This window comes from Schistocerca gregaria, chromosome 7, assembly GCF_023897955.1.
Source record: "Schistocerca gregaria isolate iqSchGreg1 chromosome 7, iqSchGreg1.2, whole genome shotgun sequence".
In the NCBI taxonomy this organism is placed as follows: Eukaryota; Metazoa; Arthropoda; class Insecta; order Orthoptera; family Acrididae; genus Schistocerca; species Schistocerca gregaria.
This window is the reverse complement of record NC_064926.1, coordinates 106,514,737-106,533,371: the sequence shown is the minus strand read 5'-3', so window position 1 is coordinate 106,533,371 and position 18,635 is coordinate 106,514,737. Positions and strand designations below refer to the sequence as shown.

The 18,635-nt window shown below is 37.1% G+C and overlaps 1 protein-coding gene across 2 annotated transcripts in view; it reads left to right on the top strand.

Annotated features, from left to right (window-relative positions):
• The window catches only part of LOC126281662 (1-phosphatidylinositol 4,5-bisphosphate phosphodiesterase-like), a 465,757-nt gene that overhangs the window by 420,506 nt on the left and 26,616 nt on the right, over positions 1-18,635 (top strand). For both annotated transcript variants that reach the window (XM_049980809.1, XM_049980810.1), the window contains exons 20-21: positions 1,641-1,773; positions 18,192-18,262. In XM_049980809.1, the coding sequence (XP_049836766.1) occupies positions 1,641-1,773; positions 18,192-18,262 (204 nt within the window). The remainder of the gene's footprint in view (positions 1-1,640; positions 1,774-18,191; positions 18,263-18,635) is intronic.

Below are 18,635 nucleotides of genomic sequence, written 5' to 3'. Positions count from 1 at the left end.
GACAGCTTCTGTGGCAACAGGCAGTCAAATTTTGATATCTGCTGACAATTAGCATCCTAGTGGATCCACTGGAACTTGGCCGAAGTCACTCCATCAACCTAGTCCCATGATAGAGGAGAAAGATACCTTGCAACCTTTAGATGTAACGGGTAAAGTTCTACTGAAATAGCATCTAACCTTCATCTTGTATAGCAAATCCTCTCTTTGACAATAGCATGTCTAACCTTCTCAGTAATCTTCTGTGCAGTGGCAGTCTTAATGAAATGAGTCACTCTGGCAAATTTTGGTATAATGATTGATTGCATTAAGACCGCTGCTGCATGGAAGATTACTGAGAAGGTTAGACATGCTATTTTCAAAGAGAGGATTTGCTATATAAGATGAAGGTTAGATGCTATTTCAGCAGAACTTTACCAGTTACATCTAAATGTTGCAAGGTATCTTTCTTCTGTACCATGGGACTGGGTTGATGGAGCGACTTCGGCCAAGTTCACAAGGATGCTAACTGTCGACAGATGTCAAAATTTGACCGACTGTTGCCACAGAAGCCATAAGGGATAATAGAATGACGTTCTGTTGTCAATCTCATGGAGAAGAGTTTGGATGACATGATGCTGTCTGTATTGAGCAAGGGACTCAATTTTGCACCTACACCTACAACACCGCCATTAAGAAATTTCTTGAGTGATGTTGAAGAAACTGTACGACGTCTTCCTTCGGAAGCTGCAGAATAAATAAGAAGGGAAACTTGCCGTGCTCTGTTGCAGGCCCCCTACTCAATGCATTAACTTAACCCCTGCAGAAAGGGTCATCTCCACGATTTGCTCAAATCGAAGACAATAGAGTGTGCTGACGGCTGCGGAAAACAGCAATGCAGACAGTGACTGAGTTGCGCCACTCCACCTGGGAGGGTGCTGCCGGCGGGCAGTGTGGTACATCTATCAAGTTTTCTACGCATGCGCAGAATAGTTACAGTGCGCTATATATTGCCGAACGGGTCTTTGATGGTTCTGCTGAAGATGACTGGCAGGTGCCCAGTTGAAATATCATGCGAAGTATTAAACGATGACCAGCTGCAAGCCCAAAATATGTTTGCACAGTTCTGTATCATAATTTTTTATGTTCTGTCCTGACAGTTAAGCATAATTAACCAATTTCATTACACAAAATACGTAGTACAGTTACAATGCCTTTACATACATGTGTTTTTTAATAGTTACAATAAAGTGCAATGAGGCTGTCTGCAGTTCTCCTGCCATCTTCTCATGGTCACTGATCATTGACCAGTACACTACAGTGGACAGAACTGCAAAGCTCCGCATCAACATCACATGTCAGTTTCCTGTGAACTCCACATAAAGCAAAAGGAGTTGAATGTTCACTGTTGATCACTCAGATAGTGTGCAATGTGTTGCCTGTCACACTTGTTAAGTGAAACTGTTCTCCTACCTCTCTTAACATTCCCTTTCCTGTAATACATCTAGTCACTCATGTTTTAACAGTATTGCAGTCACCAATACTGCATTCTGTGTTGCCTGAACCAAAAATTTCAGGTACATTTGTGCCTAGAAGATGTAAGATATTGCCTTCACAGTATAGTTCTCCATCTGATCCAGTGTTTGTTTTCTTTTTTGTTCCAGCCAAGATGAGCTTATATCAGATCCACAGGTGCAGAAAGTAATAGCAGAACAGACTTCTGAGTGGTCAGCAATGTTGGAGCGTCACCACAGGGAGGAGTGGGCGATGCTGAGGAGGCATGTGCAGGATCAGCAGGTAGGCAGCAGCAGCATTTGTATCATGTCTCCATGTTCCACAAATACTTGCTCGTGGTGAATGCTTGCAAAGGATGGTTCTTGATATAGTTTGTGTTCGAAGTTTGTTTGTAGTGGAAGCTGGAATACAGAGACTTTCCGCACAAGTAAAAAGTTCATTTTTGGAATTGGTTGTGGATTCAGAGTTTGTTATCAGTATCACTACAGTCCAAGTGCCCCCCCCCCCCACCCCCCCACCGCCTACCCTTGTCCCCATCACTGCTGTGCCTTGAGCACTCTTCTTGCGTATTGGATCTCCCTTCCAATGATCTCTGAATCTCTCTGAAAAGTTGTGCAGTGGGTAAGGTGAAAAACAGCTTATTCTCTGTAGGCAGAATGTCTTCTTAATCAAAATTTCAGGTGAACAATTATGCTCTGATAACCGATTGTCGAGTGTGGAATGTGGTCAGGTGGAATAGCTCCATTGCTCTTATATCACTCCTAAAAAGTACTACCTTTGTTTCTTTTTTCATCTTTCTTTTACTTATCTAGTCCATATGCAGGTTAGGTTTGAAACCTGGGAATTCTTTTACAAGCTGTAATTTTATAATACCTTGTGTTCAGAATGTGACTTTTTACAAGGGGACTTTATGGACTGCTCTACCCTCTTTTTACAGTTTTTCTGAACACCATTAAGTATGTGGGTGTTGGAGAAAACAATTCTTTTATTCCCACATACATTTAGCAATAACTGAACACTACACACATGAATTAATTGTGTAGACATGAACAGCACGGAATAACTAACAAAAGCTTAGTCAAAGAATAACTATATCACTGCACGTAAATTAACACTTCACGGAATGTTTATGAAGCACTGTACACTTGTAATGATCGTTTGTCAGAAATAGGTCACTACATGACTCCCCCCTTTAGTGCTAACGATACCGCAGATTAAATTTAACATGCCGTCCAGCTCTTGTAACTACTTCTTTCTTGAAACCGGGTGGTGCGTCACGTGTGTCAGTGGCTGTGTCAGGGAGTGGTGTAGTAGTCCTTGACGTCGGTCTTGGTGTTGCAGTGACTGGTGTTCGCTGAGCGTTGTGGTGTTCATGGGGTACAGGTAAACATCTTGTAGCTTCTCCTGTCTTCTCCGGTTTGTGTTCAGTGGTAGCTGTGGTGTCTGTTGCATCCAGAAATGCAGGCTTGATAGGTCCATTGCAACTGTGTCGGTGTACCGTTAATCATTATGCGGAAAGTATTGGTATCCCTACTGATGACCAGATATGGTCCTTCATATGGTGGCTGCAGTGGTTTATGCACAGTATCATTGCGTAAGAATACATGCGTGCACTTGTCTAGCTCCGCAAAAACGAATGAGTGTCTTCCAAGCTGGTTTCTGGGCATTGTTGGTCTCAATTGGCGTATATGCTCTCTTAATCTTGTGGCGAATTCTGAGGCTGTAATTGTATCATCTGCCATGCTGTGCAGAAATTCTCCAGGTAGGCGTAATGTTTGTCCATACACCAGTTCTGCTACTGTTGCTTTCAGATCATTTTTGAATGACATTCGTAGAACCAAAAGTACGATAGGTAGTGTCTCTGTCTAATTCGGTGTTGCGTGACATCTCAGTGCTGCCTTTAACTGTCGATGAAGACGCTCAACCATGCCATTTGATGCGGGGTGGTATGCCGTGGTCCGAATGCATTTCTTACCTAAGAATGTAGACAATGCTTTGAAAATGTAGGCTTCAAATTGCCGTCCTTGATCAGTTGTAATTCTCAGTGGAACTCCAAACCGGGCAATCCAACCACAAAAAAATGTTTGAGCTATAGTTTCTGCAGTGATGTCCTTCATTGGAAATGCCTCAGGCCTCCTAGTAAATCTGTCAGTCACAGTGAGGCATTAACTGTAGCCTTCCGATGTCGAGAGTGGGCCGATGATGTCAACATGCACATGGTCAAAAAGCTGATTTGGTGGAAGAAATGTGCCTAATGGTGCCCTGACTTGCTGTGTGATTTTATTCCTCTGGCACTCCAAACATTGCTTCACAAATTCATTACAGTCTGTGTAAATAGTGAACTGTCACCCTTCTGATTGTTTGTCAGAAATAGGTCACTACAAGTATAAACCATTTGCAGATTGTTATTACACATAGTTGAATCTGATTGTATAGTGTAAAATTCCTGTTATACTAAAGTCACTTGTTTGAAATGTGCTACTATAACTTTTTTAAAAATTGTTATTTAAATTCCATATTAACTATGAAATTAAAATGTTACTAACAAATATTAATCAAACTTTTTTTATAGAAAAAATGCTGCCTTTTTAATTTCAGTTATTGGTCATCTAAAAAGTTAAAATTTGATACAAATATGTGAAACATCCTTTTTGTGAAATGAAAGAAATTATGAACATTAGTAATACTATTCAGTCTCTAGAAATCCAAAAGTACTTTATATTGTGTTCATTGTTAGCATTTTTGACCAAACTTCTATTTATTGTGAATACTAGCATTTTCATGGGAATAATAATTAAAATTTAAAGATTGCATTTTTAGTACAAAGAAGGTGATAACAATATTTGATAATCAATATTTCATTTTAGTAATAAATATGAAATTTGAATAAAAGTAAAAAAGAAAATGTTGTTACTAGTAAGATTGAAACCAGCAACATTACAATTTCTAGATTATTCTGCTATGTATGATTTGAGAGATGGAATAGTGAAAGCAGCACAGGATCAAATACATAAAGAGAGAAGGCCTAGCAGAAATCCTTGGATGTCACAGGGGATACAGAATTTAATTGCTGAAATGAGAAAATATAAAAATGTGCAAATGAAGCAGGTGAAAGAGAATACACACATTTAAAAGTTAGATTGACAGGGAGTGTAAACTGCTGAGGAGGAATGACCAGAGGACAAATGTAGGGATATAAAATAATATGTAAATATGGGAAAGAAACTACTTATGGGAAAATAAGAGACACTTGGAGAGAAGGAAAGCAACTGTGTGACTATCAAGAGATCAGACAGAAAACCAATACTAAGCGAAGGAGGGAAAGCTGAAAAAGGAGTATATAGAGGGTCTGTACAAGGGAAATAAACTTGAAGGCAAAATTGTAAAAAGGCAAGAGGATGTTGCGAAGGGGTGATAGGAGATATGATACTATGAGAAAAATTTGACATAGCATTGAAAGAACTAAGTCAAAAAAGACTCCTAGAGTAGACAACGTTCCATCAGAACCAAGGATACCCTTGTTAGAGTCAGCTAGGACAGAATTATTCTATCTGGGGTGCAAGATATATGAGACAGGTGAAAAAGCCTCAGTCTTACAGAATAGTGTAATAATTCAAATTCCAAAGATAGCAGGTACTGACTGGTGTGAATATTAGTATAATAAATCATGGTTGCAAAATACTAACATGAATTATTTGCAGAAGAATGGAAAAACTGTTAGAAGCCAACCTTGGGAAGATCAGTTTGAATTCCAGATAAATGTAGAAACAAATGAACAGTACTGACCCTAATACTAATCTTAGAAGATAGGTTCAGGAAAGGCAAACCTACATTTGTAGACTTAGTGAAAGCTTTTGATAATGTTGATAGGAATACTCTGTTTGAAATTCTGAAGGTAATAGCAGTAAAATACAGGGAGCGAAAGGTTATATACAACTTGTACAGCAACCATATGGCAGTGATAAGAGTCAAGGTGCATGAAAGGGTAGCAGTAGTTGAGAAGGAAGTGAAGCAGAGTTGTAGCCTATCCCAGATGTTCTTCAGTCTGTATTTTGGACAAGCAATAAAGAAAACCAAAGAAAATTTGGAGAAGGAATTAAAATTGAAGGAGAAGAAATAAAAGCTTTCAGATTTGCCTGTGACATTGTAATTCTGTCAGAGACATAAAAGAACTTGGAAGACTTGTTGAACAGAGTGAACAGGATCTTGAAAAGAGGATATATAAGGTGAACATTAACAATAGCAAAACAGTGGTAATGGAATGTAGTAGAATTAAATCAGGTGATGTGGGAGTTAGAGTAGGAAGTAGACACTAAACGTATTACATGAGCTTTGCTATTTGGTCACTTTAAAAGCTGAGGTGGCCAAAGTAGAAAGGGTATAAAATGTAATTCACAATGGCAAGGAAAGCATTTTTGAAGAAGACAACTTTGACCCTGGATATATATTTAAATGTTAGGAACTCCTTTCTGAAGGTATTTGTCTGGATTGTAGTCTTGTATGGAAGTGAAGCATGAATGATACACAGTTCAGACAAGAAGAGAATAGAAACTTTTGGAATGTTGTCCTGCAGAAAGTGCTGAAGACTCTATGGATGGATCAAGTAATAGAGTGCTTCAACGCTCAATGTTTGACCGGTCACGGCTCATCTGTTGACGGGAGGACCGAGCCACTAGTGTCCGGCCCCATACGACTCGGCTCGGTCACGTACTTGCCCCATGTCTGTTGTCTGGATTCCGGACACGCTGATAACCGAGCAAGGCCGGTCACTGCTGACGTCTCACCCCGCCTCGCCCTGGCTCGCTGCACTGTACTGTACAAATCCAACGCCTCTCTCTCTCTCTCTCTCTCTCTCTCTCTCTCTCTCTCTCTCTCTCTCTCTCTCTCTCACACACACACACACACACACACACACACACACACACACACACACAATGTTAATACAAAAGTAATGTTTCCAAGAACGGGTACACGACACTGCTAAATTCATAAAGCAATTGGAAAGTAAAATGATATTTCAATACAATCACGGATAGAAGATGAGTGTCATTTCCAAACAGAAGATCTATTTTTCCTTTCATTAACAGGAAACATTGAATAAGTGCTGTCCCTGTAATCTAGAGGACAACCGTCTTCACAAAGAAAGCATACCAAGAACATTCAATATTTACAGACGTAACTTGTCATACTTTTCACTTGTTTGCAACAGAAACAAAATAATAGTTATTGTTGATCAGTAAATCACTACTAACGCATACCGGATTTAACTGGCTGACATGTGCCACATTAACTTCTCCATAATGCGCACCTAGATGTATTAATTCTTTGCCTAGTTCTCTGAAACCTTCACCGGAATTAGCATTGAAAGGTCTCATATCATTAGCACACATTGCAACACACTTTGCTGTAATACTACTTTTTATTACTGCCGGTGTCCCTGAAGGAGCTGCATCTTTGTGAGGTTTCTTGCAACTATGTTTCCTTAAATGAGTGGTTTCCAACTGGAAACACACAAATGTGGAGCAGTTTATGCATGATAAGTACCCAGTAGACGCACTGTTTTCGTCTACAACAGAAATGTACTCCATACTTGGCTTTTTAGACCTTCCCTTTCTTCAACATGTTAACATTGGTTTCAATCTTACGTCTTACTGCACTGGCTCCCTCGCTCTGCATGATTACAGAGAGAGACAAACCACAAATGAGAAGCCCGTACTGGCTGCAGTCTCACACGGACAATGACACATGTAATGTGTTTGAAGTTACGTGCTACGTATTCAGTCACGGCTTCTATGCTCAGTCAGTAGAACTAGTGCTGGCAGCCTATCCAGTTAGGGTGTGCTCGCCCCATCTCGTATTTTGTGCTCGCTTACTCGGTCACGTAGGATTCTATCAAGTAACTAATGAGGAGTTACTGAATGTAATTGGCGTATGTGACAAGAAATTTGTGGCGCAATTTGGCTAAAAGAAGGGATCTGTTGATAGCACACATTCTGAAACATTAAGGGCTCACCAATTTAGTGGTGGAGAGAGATGTGGGAGGTAAAAATTGGAGAGGGAAAGCACTAGGCAGGTTCAAAAGGATATAGTTTGCAGTAGTTATTCAGAGATGAAAAGGCTTGCATGGGATAGAGTAGTGTGGAGAGGTACATGAAATGAGCCTCTGGACTGAAGACCACAACAACAACATGTTACACAGTCAGTTAACAAGTAATATATTAATATTCTCAAAATGTTTTGTTTTTACCAGTGGCTGGAACACGTGATGCATTTCAAAATCAGGTTTTTATTCTACAAGAACATTAATTTGACACCCTATGAAATTTCTGCCTGGGGCACTGGGGCAGATACCCCAGTTTGCCCCCGACACACACACAGATCCAAACCTGGTCTTGGGTGATTGTGTCTTGCCACACATGACTAGAATCTGTTCAGATTTTCTGCCAGGTTTCAAGATAGAGTTTCATTGTAGAAACTATTAAAAGTACATTGTATTTAAGTCCGTAAAATTTTGTAAAATTTCACCATTCTTGGAGAGTTAACATTCTTTTGAATCTGTCATGCTTTTTTCGTTGCTTCTGCAAGAGTGTTCTGACCTGGTCTGTGTACTGTGGATGATCATTTCCATTGAAGCATAGCACGTTGGAAGCTCCTCCGTCTGTTATGTTTTCTGAGCCCACGAATAAAATTTTTTCACCTTTACAGTCCATACGTAGTGCAGCTGTATAAACATAAAATGTGCTTGAGTATGTGAAATTGTCATGCAAGATAATTGACAGTGAAAATTCTGAACCTAACATAATTTTGATTGACTATTTTGCCTTAAGCTTACAAGATTCTGAACTTTAACACTGTACTTTTGTTGCTATATTTTTCTGAATCAGAGGATGCATCTCAGTAATTAAGACACTATTTAAGACATTAAATAACTGATACTTATAAAAGATTATTTTAAAGATGGATGTCATATTCGTAACTAGGGGTTTCTAACTCATAAGTTTAATGATGTTCCATACACTTTTATAATTTATGAACCTTGAATATTTTTCATAAACCAGATAACAGTAAGGTCTTACAGTACGTACCAAAGGCGAAAATTTAATTTAGCCAATTTTCCAAACATTAAATAGTTTCAGGAATGACATCATATTCTTACATTTGTCTTTACATAGCAACCCCTCTAGCAGAATTGCTAGTTTGCAAGCGGCGAGCAATCATGTAACTTCATTATGCCAGTTCATGTTAGAGTCTTCCTTCAGATATAAACAGTGTAACACCTATGTTGAAAGAGGCTGTGACAAAAATTACAGATCCAGTAACTATGCCAACCTGTACAGGAAGGTTTGCCTTAGTCAGCCTGGTACAGACAAATGTTAATCAGTGTCAACATTTTTTCACTATACAGTCACATTAAATGTGATTTTTTTTCCTATCCAACCTAAAAAACAGTATGTTATTTTGGTTAAATTATTATGCCAATCAGTTGTGTTACTGTACTTATGATATTTAATTGGCTGTCCTTCACTACACTGAACTATCATTAATTATTTCATCAAGATCATGTTCACTGCACTAAAACTTGATAGCAAGAACTGTAACAAAGTACAATATGTGGTCTTCCCTTACCTGCATGCAATGGAGAATTGTGGAACTTGAACTGGCCATTGTTAGCAAAAATGTCACTACTGGGTGTAAAAGTGAATGGTTTCGAACTTTAAATACTGTGTGGCTACATCACTGAAACTATTGCTTTTGTCCTCTACAGTTTTCAGTTTGTTACAACTATCAAGAGAAGTAGTGTCAGCTGCCGAGAACATCGAAGCAGTTAATGTGGATTAACTATACTGTCTCTTATTAATTTTCTTGGTATAAATCTCTCAACCACTGTTGACACTGTTTCTTTGAATTCAAGCCATATCTGGTCTACACTTACACAGTTAGTTCAGAACGAAGGCGGACTGTCTTTTAGGAAGGTGCTTTTTAAATAGATATATCTTGCATTTATTTTGGTGGGTTTGGATGTTATGGTACTGAGTCTCACTACAGCTACCTTGTAGTTACTAATCTATGTATCTATTTGTTCAGGATTATTTGTTTCTAAGAGTTCAAGAATGTTTCCACAACCATTTACACTTTAATTGGGCTCCTGAACTAATGGCCCAAAATACTTTTCAGGGAAAGTGTTTATAACAATTTTTTATGATTCAATGCCTACCACGCAGATTAAAGCCACCTGTATAACTGGCTATTTGAGATGATACTCAAGTTTTCTTTGAATCTTTCAGGAACTGTATCATCTGTTTCAGGCATGCCAATAACACAAACACATTATTTATTAATTATTTAATAATCTCTACCCACACTAATACACAGAAACTACCCACAACATAAGTCTAGGAATCTGCAGCCTACATGGTCACATCTGAGCATCTGATTCAAATCCTCCATCAGATCTGTATCAAACGTCTGCAATCAATCAGTCATGCCCATGAAGCTACATGTCCTGTTGATGGTGCTACAGATAGTGAGTTCTGCCTTTATCTCACAAGCAAGACTGGAACTCTTTCCCAATTCATATAGTAGCTAGTATCCATAGAGAATCTATTCCAATCCAAAGTGGCACACATCATTAGTACTGACATGGGCTCCCATCTTTAGATGGCTGCACCCTGTACTCTTCAGGCATCTGGAAGGATCTATTCCACATCTGGGATGTTTCATCCCACTATGCACACAATAGCGCACACTGGACTTCTTTCTCTGCTTGACAGCCGTATCCCCAAGGAGCCCCATTGTGCACCGAATGTTGTACCTTTCAACTCACTCTCTGTGAATATACAACTCTTACAAGCTAAGAGGCTTCCTCTGAACAGGACAAGTAATTGCATGTGACTCAGAATGTTCGATAGCCACAGATAGTTCCTGAAATCTGTTTGTCAGACAAATTTGGGAGGTCTTCTGACTGCCAACACCACTACTGAAAATCTTTCGCAGCCTGTCACACCTCAAGAGGACCTCACTCAACCATGAGTGAACGATCAACCTCAGTACAGACTGAAATAGGGGCAGCCACAGTAGGGAACCGATCAGGGGACATGTGGGAAGTGCCGGACATCCATTGGATCGCTGCGTTTTCTCTCTCCTCCCCCCCTCCCCCCACTTCCCACTACTCTCACCATCCTGACACACAGTGGTGCCCATTACAACAGCCTAAAACTGCCTGGAACTGTGAGCCAAGGATTACCCAATCAGTTCACATCCTAACACAGCAATCATAGCCCCTGTCTATACTACAGTTGAGGAAATCTGTAATTCTAGATTGCTTGATGCCTGACTTAAGAGGTATAAACTGAAAGAAAACATTTTCACAGTCCCAACATCAATCCTCAGCTGATTAGATGTCACATTCTATGCACAGACACAAAATTCCAGAATGGTGGAATTGGAAAACCGTCAAAACTAATTTTTTGCAAGACACACAATGAGACTTCAACTATATCAGTTTTGTGTTTGTATTTGATGGAAAAATATTTCTTTAACAGTAAATCTGCATAAGCACTGTAGACATGGGTGAAATACATGCAAGTTCACTGATGCATAGATTCTACAGCACTACAATATTCACTATTTGTTATTTACCATCCCAAAACAACTACAAAATATTACTAAATAACATTTTACAAAACAGTTTTAATTTCCAGGAAATATTTCATGTTATTTATCATTCTAAAATTCAGGACGGCATGTAACACACATGTAAGAGTAGGTATATAGTATGAATGAAGTGTGAAACTATTTCCTAACAGAAATCTTTTTGCTTGTAGTAGGAATAATAGGAATTTGGTATTGGTACTTCATGAATTACATTCTGACATGTTATTCATGTGAATGAGGTATACAAAAGGCCTATTTTGTTTTATTTAGCAGCTTATGACAAATTAGACGTAATCAAATTGAGAAACCACGTCAGTCTTAGGTACTATTCATATTAACAGCATTAGACAATGACATTTTTATTTTTCATGTAGCTAGACGTTTGACGAACTTTGATGAGGTAATAGATTCTTTTGCAGAAAGAAAAGCACACTGTGTAAAACTGTAGCAAGATTAGAGAGAGTAATGCTGTAACCTAAGGATTGGAGAAATGTATACTGTCATGCTTGTGTCTTGTCTTTACTGGTTTTATGTTTCCTATATTTAATTTTGTGTCACACAAAAGAGAAAGTTCTTAGCTAATAGTCAATACAGAGTGAAAATTTTCTGAAGTGTTCCTGTTCTCACAGTTATAAGCAATCCCACCCAGTATAGATTATATTAGGTCAATTATTCATTTCATAGACCCACAAAAGAGGGGATCCTCCTGAGTGTGGAACATGTCAGATAAAAACATTACAAAAATGTAATTAGAAAAACTTGAGTTTCATTAATTTTAATGATCCTGAGTCAATAAACAGTAAAATTATGTACATGAATTAAAATTAAACTTCTAATATTTACAGGTTTAATACATCTGCTTTCATTAAATCCATCATTCACACAGTAGCTAGTTACTTGGCTATTATATCCAAGTATTGTCAAAAATTTAAGTAAATTATTCATTTCAATGATCCTTAGTTAACAACAGTCAAATTATGTGCAAGATTTAAAATTAAACTTCCACAATTTACAGACTTAAGACTTACATCAGCTTTCCATACATTCATCATTCCCACAGTAGTTGGCTGTTACAACCAAGTATTGTCAAAAATTAAAGTATAATAAATTTTCATTAAAATGGTCTACTACACTTGTTGTGAAACTCATGGATGCAATAGAAGGAGTTGGCCACCAAAAATTCTTTTAATAATGTTTGAATTGTGCATTGTCTGAAACTAAACTCTTAATGGTTGCTGGTAACTTATTGAAAATATGCGTTGCTGAATGCTGGAAACCTTTCTGGGCAAGAGTAAGTGATTTTAAATCTTTATGTATATTGTTCTTATTCCTAGTATTGATACTGTGTACTAAGCAGTTAGTTGGAAAAAGTTATATTTTATTTACATCAAACTTCATTAAGGAATAAAAATACTGAGAAGCTGTAGTTGGTATGCCCAATTCTTTGAATAGGTTTCGACATGATGTTCTTGGATTTACACTACACATTGCTCTTACTATATGCTTGTGTACTCTAAAAACTTTTTCTCGGTTTGTGGAGTTACCCCAAAATATGATACCATATGACATAATGGAGTGAAAATAAGTGAAATATACCAGTTTTTTTTAATATTTATATCTCCTATGTCTGACATCATTCGCATTGCAGACACAGACTTGTTTAGGTGCTTTAGCAGTTTGTTAGTATGCGTCTCCCAAATGAATTTATTATCAAGTTGCAATCCCAATAATGTTACACTCTCAACTTCTCCTATTTGAATGTCATCATATTTTATACACACACTAGAAGGAAATCTCTTGGAAATTCTGAACTGCGTATATTGGGTCTTTTCAAAGTTTAATGACACTTAATTGGCTATGAACCACTTATTTATTAATGTCAGTAAAAATTTGATTAGCTGCCCTTTCTAAATTTATATTTGATTTACTATTTACTGGAATGTTTGTATCATCTGCAAATAAGACAAACTTGGCATCTGGTAATGTAACAGATGACAGGCCATTAATATACACAGGAAAAAGTAGTGGACCTGGTATGGAACCTTTGGGAACACCACATGTAATTTCTTCCCAGTCATATGATGTCTGATTGCCTACTGCTGAAGTGTTACGTGATGACACCCTTTGTTTTCTATTAATAAGATACGAATGAAACCACTTTACAGCACTACCAGTGATGCCATAATATTTAAATATTTTAATTTACTTAAAAGAATGCTGTGATTCACACAGTCAAAAGCCTTTGACAGGTCACAGAATATGACAGTTGCCTCTAATTTGTTGTCTAATGAATGAAGGACATTTTCACTGTAAGTGTAAATAGCCTTCTCAATATCAGAACTCTTAAGAAACCCAAACTGTGACTTTGACAGTATGTTATTTTCACTAAGGTGCTTAAGTAGACGCCTGAACATAACCTTTTCAAAGATTTTTGAAAAAGCTGGCAAAAGTGAGGTTGTTGGTACTTTGACTGCATTTCTTTGTCCCCTTTCTTGTGGAGAGGTATAACTTCAGCATATTTAAGCTGTGATAAGTGATTATTTATGCAAATAACTTAAGATATGACTAAGCTCACATGAACACTCTTTTATTAACTTTATTGATATGTTATCATAACCACTAGAACACTTTGATTTCAAGGACTTTATGATGGATTCTATTTCTTTGGGTGAAGTAAGTGTCAATTCCATTTCACTGAGATTGCTTGTGTGCACTGGTCTCAGATATTCCATTGCATTATTTACTGAACCTGACAAACCCATGCTATCAGTAACAGAGACAAAATACTAGTTTCAATGGTTTGCAACACAACATGCATTTGTTACCAGGATTTTTCCCATGTGGAAGTTTCTTTCTATTTTATTTACCAGGATTTCATTTATTTTAGAGCTATTTGTTCCTCCTCATTTCTGGTTCTACCTGTCTCTCACTTAACTATATCCCATATTGTTTTTATTTTATTGTAGGATGTATTTATCTTCTTCTCATAATGCAGGTGTTTAGATTTCTGGATAACCATCTTCAATATTTTGCAGTAATTTTTGTAATAAGCTATATTGCTGATATCAAATGTCTCTCTGCATACCAGATAGAGTTTCCTTCTTGTCTCACTTGGTATCTTCATCCCTTATGTTATCTATGGTTTCTTATTTGACTTCTGCTTAATTTGAGTCACTCTCTGGGGAAAACAGTTTTCAAATAAGGTGCTACCTTTATTAATGGATTTTTTTATTTTCCATTTGTGTCTTGGATGCTGTAAAGATCCATCCAATTAATTTCTTTGAGCAATCTCCTAAATTTCTCAGTTTTTGACTGGCCTTCTGTGCTCAGTTCTGATAAATGTTTTACCCTGACAATTTTCAAAATTTAATGTTAGGTGTTGCATGTCATGGTCAGATAGCCCATTTACTACTGGTTTTGTAATGTGGCTTAGGTTCCTAGAATTGTCTATAAAGATATTATCAACTGCAGTCTTAGAACATTTGTATACCCTAGTTGGGAAATATACAGTAGAAATTAAATTGAATGACAATGTAACTGATTTCAGTAACTGTTCACTGACAGTGTTTTTCAGGACATCTATTTTAAAATCACCAGCAACCACTAGTTCTTTGTTTTTCAATTTTAGATGATATAATAAATCTTCAAGACTGTTTAGAAACAGGTTGAAGTTTTGTGAAGGTGCTCTGTATATGGCTACCTATTATGAAATTCTATCTCTGTTGCACATGCTTCTAAGTGCTGCTCTAACTAAAATTTATTTGTATTTATTCTCAAATTTAAAACTGTTTTTAACAAATGTGGCAACTCCTCCTTTCTCTATTTTTGTCTACAGAAGTAAGAGGCTAACTTAAATTCAGTGGTCACATGATGTTCAGAAAGGCAGATTATATCAACTGGGTTCGATGACTGTAATTCATCAATGCACATAAGTAGTTCATTAATTTTACTTATAAGCCCGTGAATCATATGCTGAGATGAAATTGGGTGGAAACAAAATTTCTGCTGATTGCTGTAAATTTTTAACCAACAGCTGTGTTGGCTCATCCAGTGTGCCAGGATTATGCTGTTTGATTTCTTTCTCAAACTGAAGGTTTGTTTCAATCTTTACTTCTCTTAGAACTTGACTTCATCCTGTCCTACCTATCCTATAAACGTGCTGCCCCAACACATATGACAACTGGTATATTACCACTTTGGCAGTGCATCCCCCCTCCTTCCATTTCCTACTGTTAGCCCAGCCAGTTTACCCTTCCCTTTCCTGTTGATGTGTAGGCCACGTCTAGTATAACCCCACCTACTGAGAGAATCAACAGGAACCAAATCAATATGAGACGCCGCACCCAACCCAAGTAACCATTCCAACTCCAAATTAACTCTCGCGACAGAAGGGAGGCTAGGATGTCTAACTGACTGACTTAGGGGCAGGAGAGGCACCACAGGACATTTTAACTTCCACTGTCCTGAATATAGGTTTGATGGCATTCATTACAAAGTATACATATTTGAATTCTGTGGAGTGAAATACAGTGACGTGCGCTAGAAGGATGCTGTGTGAAGAGGTATGGCACTTCACTTTGGCACACTTAAGACCAAATAACATATCTTACATATCGTTGAACATAAATGTTTTACATATCAAACTCTTCAGAAAGACGTGTGCTACAAAATGAACATATTTTTGGAGAACTGATTTTCTTACATTTTGATCAAGATTTTGCCCCAGTTTGGAAATATCGGACATCTGGGGCTATCGAAAATGGTGCCATTAAAACAGTGCTGCTAAATATGGTTTTCCGAAATTCTTTCACCAAAGAAGATGAAGTAAATATCCAAAATTTGAATCAAGAACAGCTGCCAACATGAGTAAATTAGATGTAGATATCCTTGATATAGTGAAGTGACTCAAGTCATTTAAAAGACGGCAAATCTTCAAGTCCAAATTGTATACCAGCTAGGTTCCTTTCAGAGTATGCAGATGTAATAGCTCTATACTTAGCAATCATATACAATTGCTCACTTGATGAAAGACATGAACCTAAAGACTGGAACATTGCACAGGTCACAACAATACACAAGAAAGGAAATAGGAGTTATCAGCTGAATTACAGACCCACATCACGTACATTGATTTTCAGTATATTTTTGGAACACATGGTGAGCTTGATCAGTATGAATTATGTTGAAGAAAACAATATATTGACACATAGTCAGCACAGTTTCAGAAAGTATCATTCTTGTGGAATATGAGTAACTCTTTATTCTTATGAAGTAATACATTCTATCAACAAGGGACCTCCAGTGGATTCCATATTTTTAGATTTCCTGAATGCTTTTAATACAGTCCTTAACAATCGGCTTCTAATCAAATTGTATACGTATGGAGTATAATACCAATTGTATGTCTGGATTTGTGATTTCATATCAGACAGGTCAAAGTTTGTGGTAACTAACGGTAATGGAAAGTCGTCAAATAAAACAAAGTTATATCAAGCATTCCCCAAAAGACTATTACAAGCCCCATGCTGTTCCTAATCCATATAAATGATGTAGGAGATAATCTAAGCAGCTCTCTTAGATTATTTGCAGATGATATAGTCCATCTATAAAGTCATCAGAAGATCAAACCAATTGAAAAATGATTTAGTCAAGATATTTGTAATACATGAAAAGTGACAATTGACCCTAAACAATGAAAAGTGTGAGACATATCCTTTCATTTCAGTTCGATAAATGACTCATACCTAAAGGCAGTCTTTTCATCTAAACAGGTAGAGATTATAGTTGTGAACAGTTTAAATTGGAACAATAAGACAGATAATATTGTGGGGAAGGCAAACCAAAGACATTGTTTTATTGTCAGAACACATAGAAGATACAACAAATCCACTAACAAGACTGCCTACACTAAACTTGTCCAGCCTCTGCTCGAGAGCCGTTATGTGTTGTGGGATACTTTACAGATACAGTTGATGGAGTACACTGAAAAAAATTTAAAGTAGGTTAGCTTGTTTTGTATTATTGCAAAATAGGGAGGAGAGGATCATGGATATGATATGAGTGTTAGGGTGGCAATCATTATAACAAAGGCAATATCGATTCTGCCAAAATCATTTATGAAATTTTAATCACCAACTTTCTCCTCCAAATGCAAAAATATTGTGTTGATGTCCACTTAGATGCGGAGAAACAATTATTGTAATGAAAACAGTACATAAGAGATTACATGGAAAGATTTAAGTGTTCGTTTTTTCCACACTCTGAGAGTGGAACAATAGAGAAATAGTATGAAAGTGGTTTGATGAACTCTCTATCAGACACTTTGGTGTGAATTTCAGTTGGTCATGTGGGTGTAGGTTTAGAAGAACGTAACAGTCAGAGTGTTTTAACATGGAAAAGAAGAATTTTTCACTGAGTAGCACATTGCATCATAATGTTCTATTTCCACTGTGCAGGAGTCCATATCCTCCACTGAAGGTTTCAGTGAGGCCTTCTTTTGTAATCCTAAGGTGGGAGCCTTATCACCTTAGCTTCCTTGGAGACTCCCATATGCAGGAGCGGTGCCATTGTCTTAGCAGGATGCATATGTTTGTAAGCAAATGTTCTGGTTAAGTATTAAGGAATTTTGCTTTCAGTGATGTACTTAGAAAATTATTTTATTGTGAATAGTATAACAAATTATCAAAACAGACATTTAAAATTCTGGGTTCTTCTTCTCTGTTTTAGAGTTTCTTTTAGCCCAAAACAGAGCTTTGCCCAAAAATAAGAATACAACATGTCTGAAAATGAGGCAAAAGGTGTGTGGAACATTCATGTAATATTTTGTTGACAACAATTTTTGTTGTTAACAAGAAAGATCGTTAACTAGAAAAAATGGTGGAATGTAGTTATAAAAATACCAATGTGAACATTTCATTTTAGTTTATTAACCATCAGATAATGAAAAACCTGTGTGCGAGGGCTTCATGTATGATGGGTAATAGTACAGTTAAGTAAATAAATGAGCAAATATATATTTCTTCATGTGACTTTACTTTATGTTCTAGGAGATCCTTCATAAAATCATGGAGAATGTACAGGGTTCCCAGATAAAGCAGCTAAAGTTGAAACATGACAGGTAATTTTTGATAGATGTTAATTTTTTATATTATTTACTATATAAAACAATAGACTTGTGAAAAATTATGACCTAAAGATGTGATTCACAAACAAATATTTTATTTGGCCACTGACTGAATCATTGTTCTTACTATCTTCGAAGCATAGTGTCACAAAAAAATTAGAACCCTGTACTGAGTGCAGAAATGCCAAGACTATAATATCAGTATTTGAAAGTTGCAAGGGCATGCTGAAAAGTGATGCCACTGAATTTTTTATGTGAAAGCTCTTAAAGCTTTTTAAATAAAAAGCTTTGTTATTGTTCTGTATCTTTATTCTTCATGTCAACATATTTATATCTCAATAGCCACCCTGGTCACGAATGCATTTCT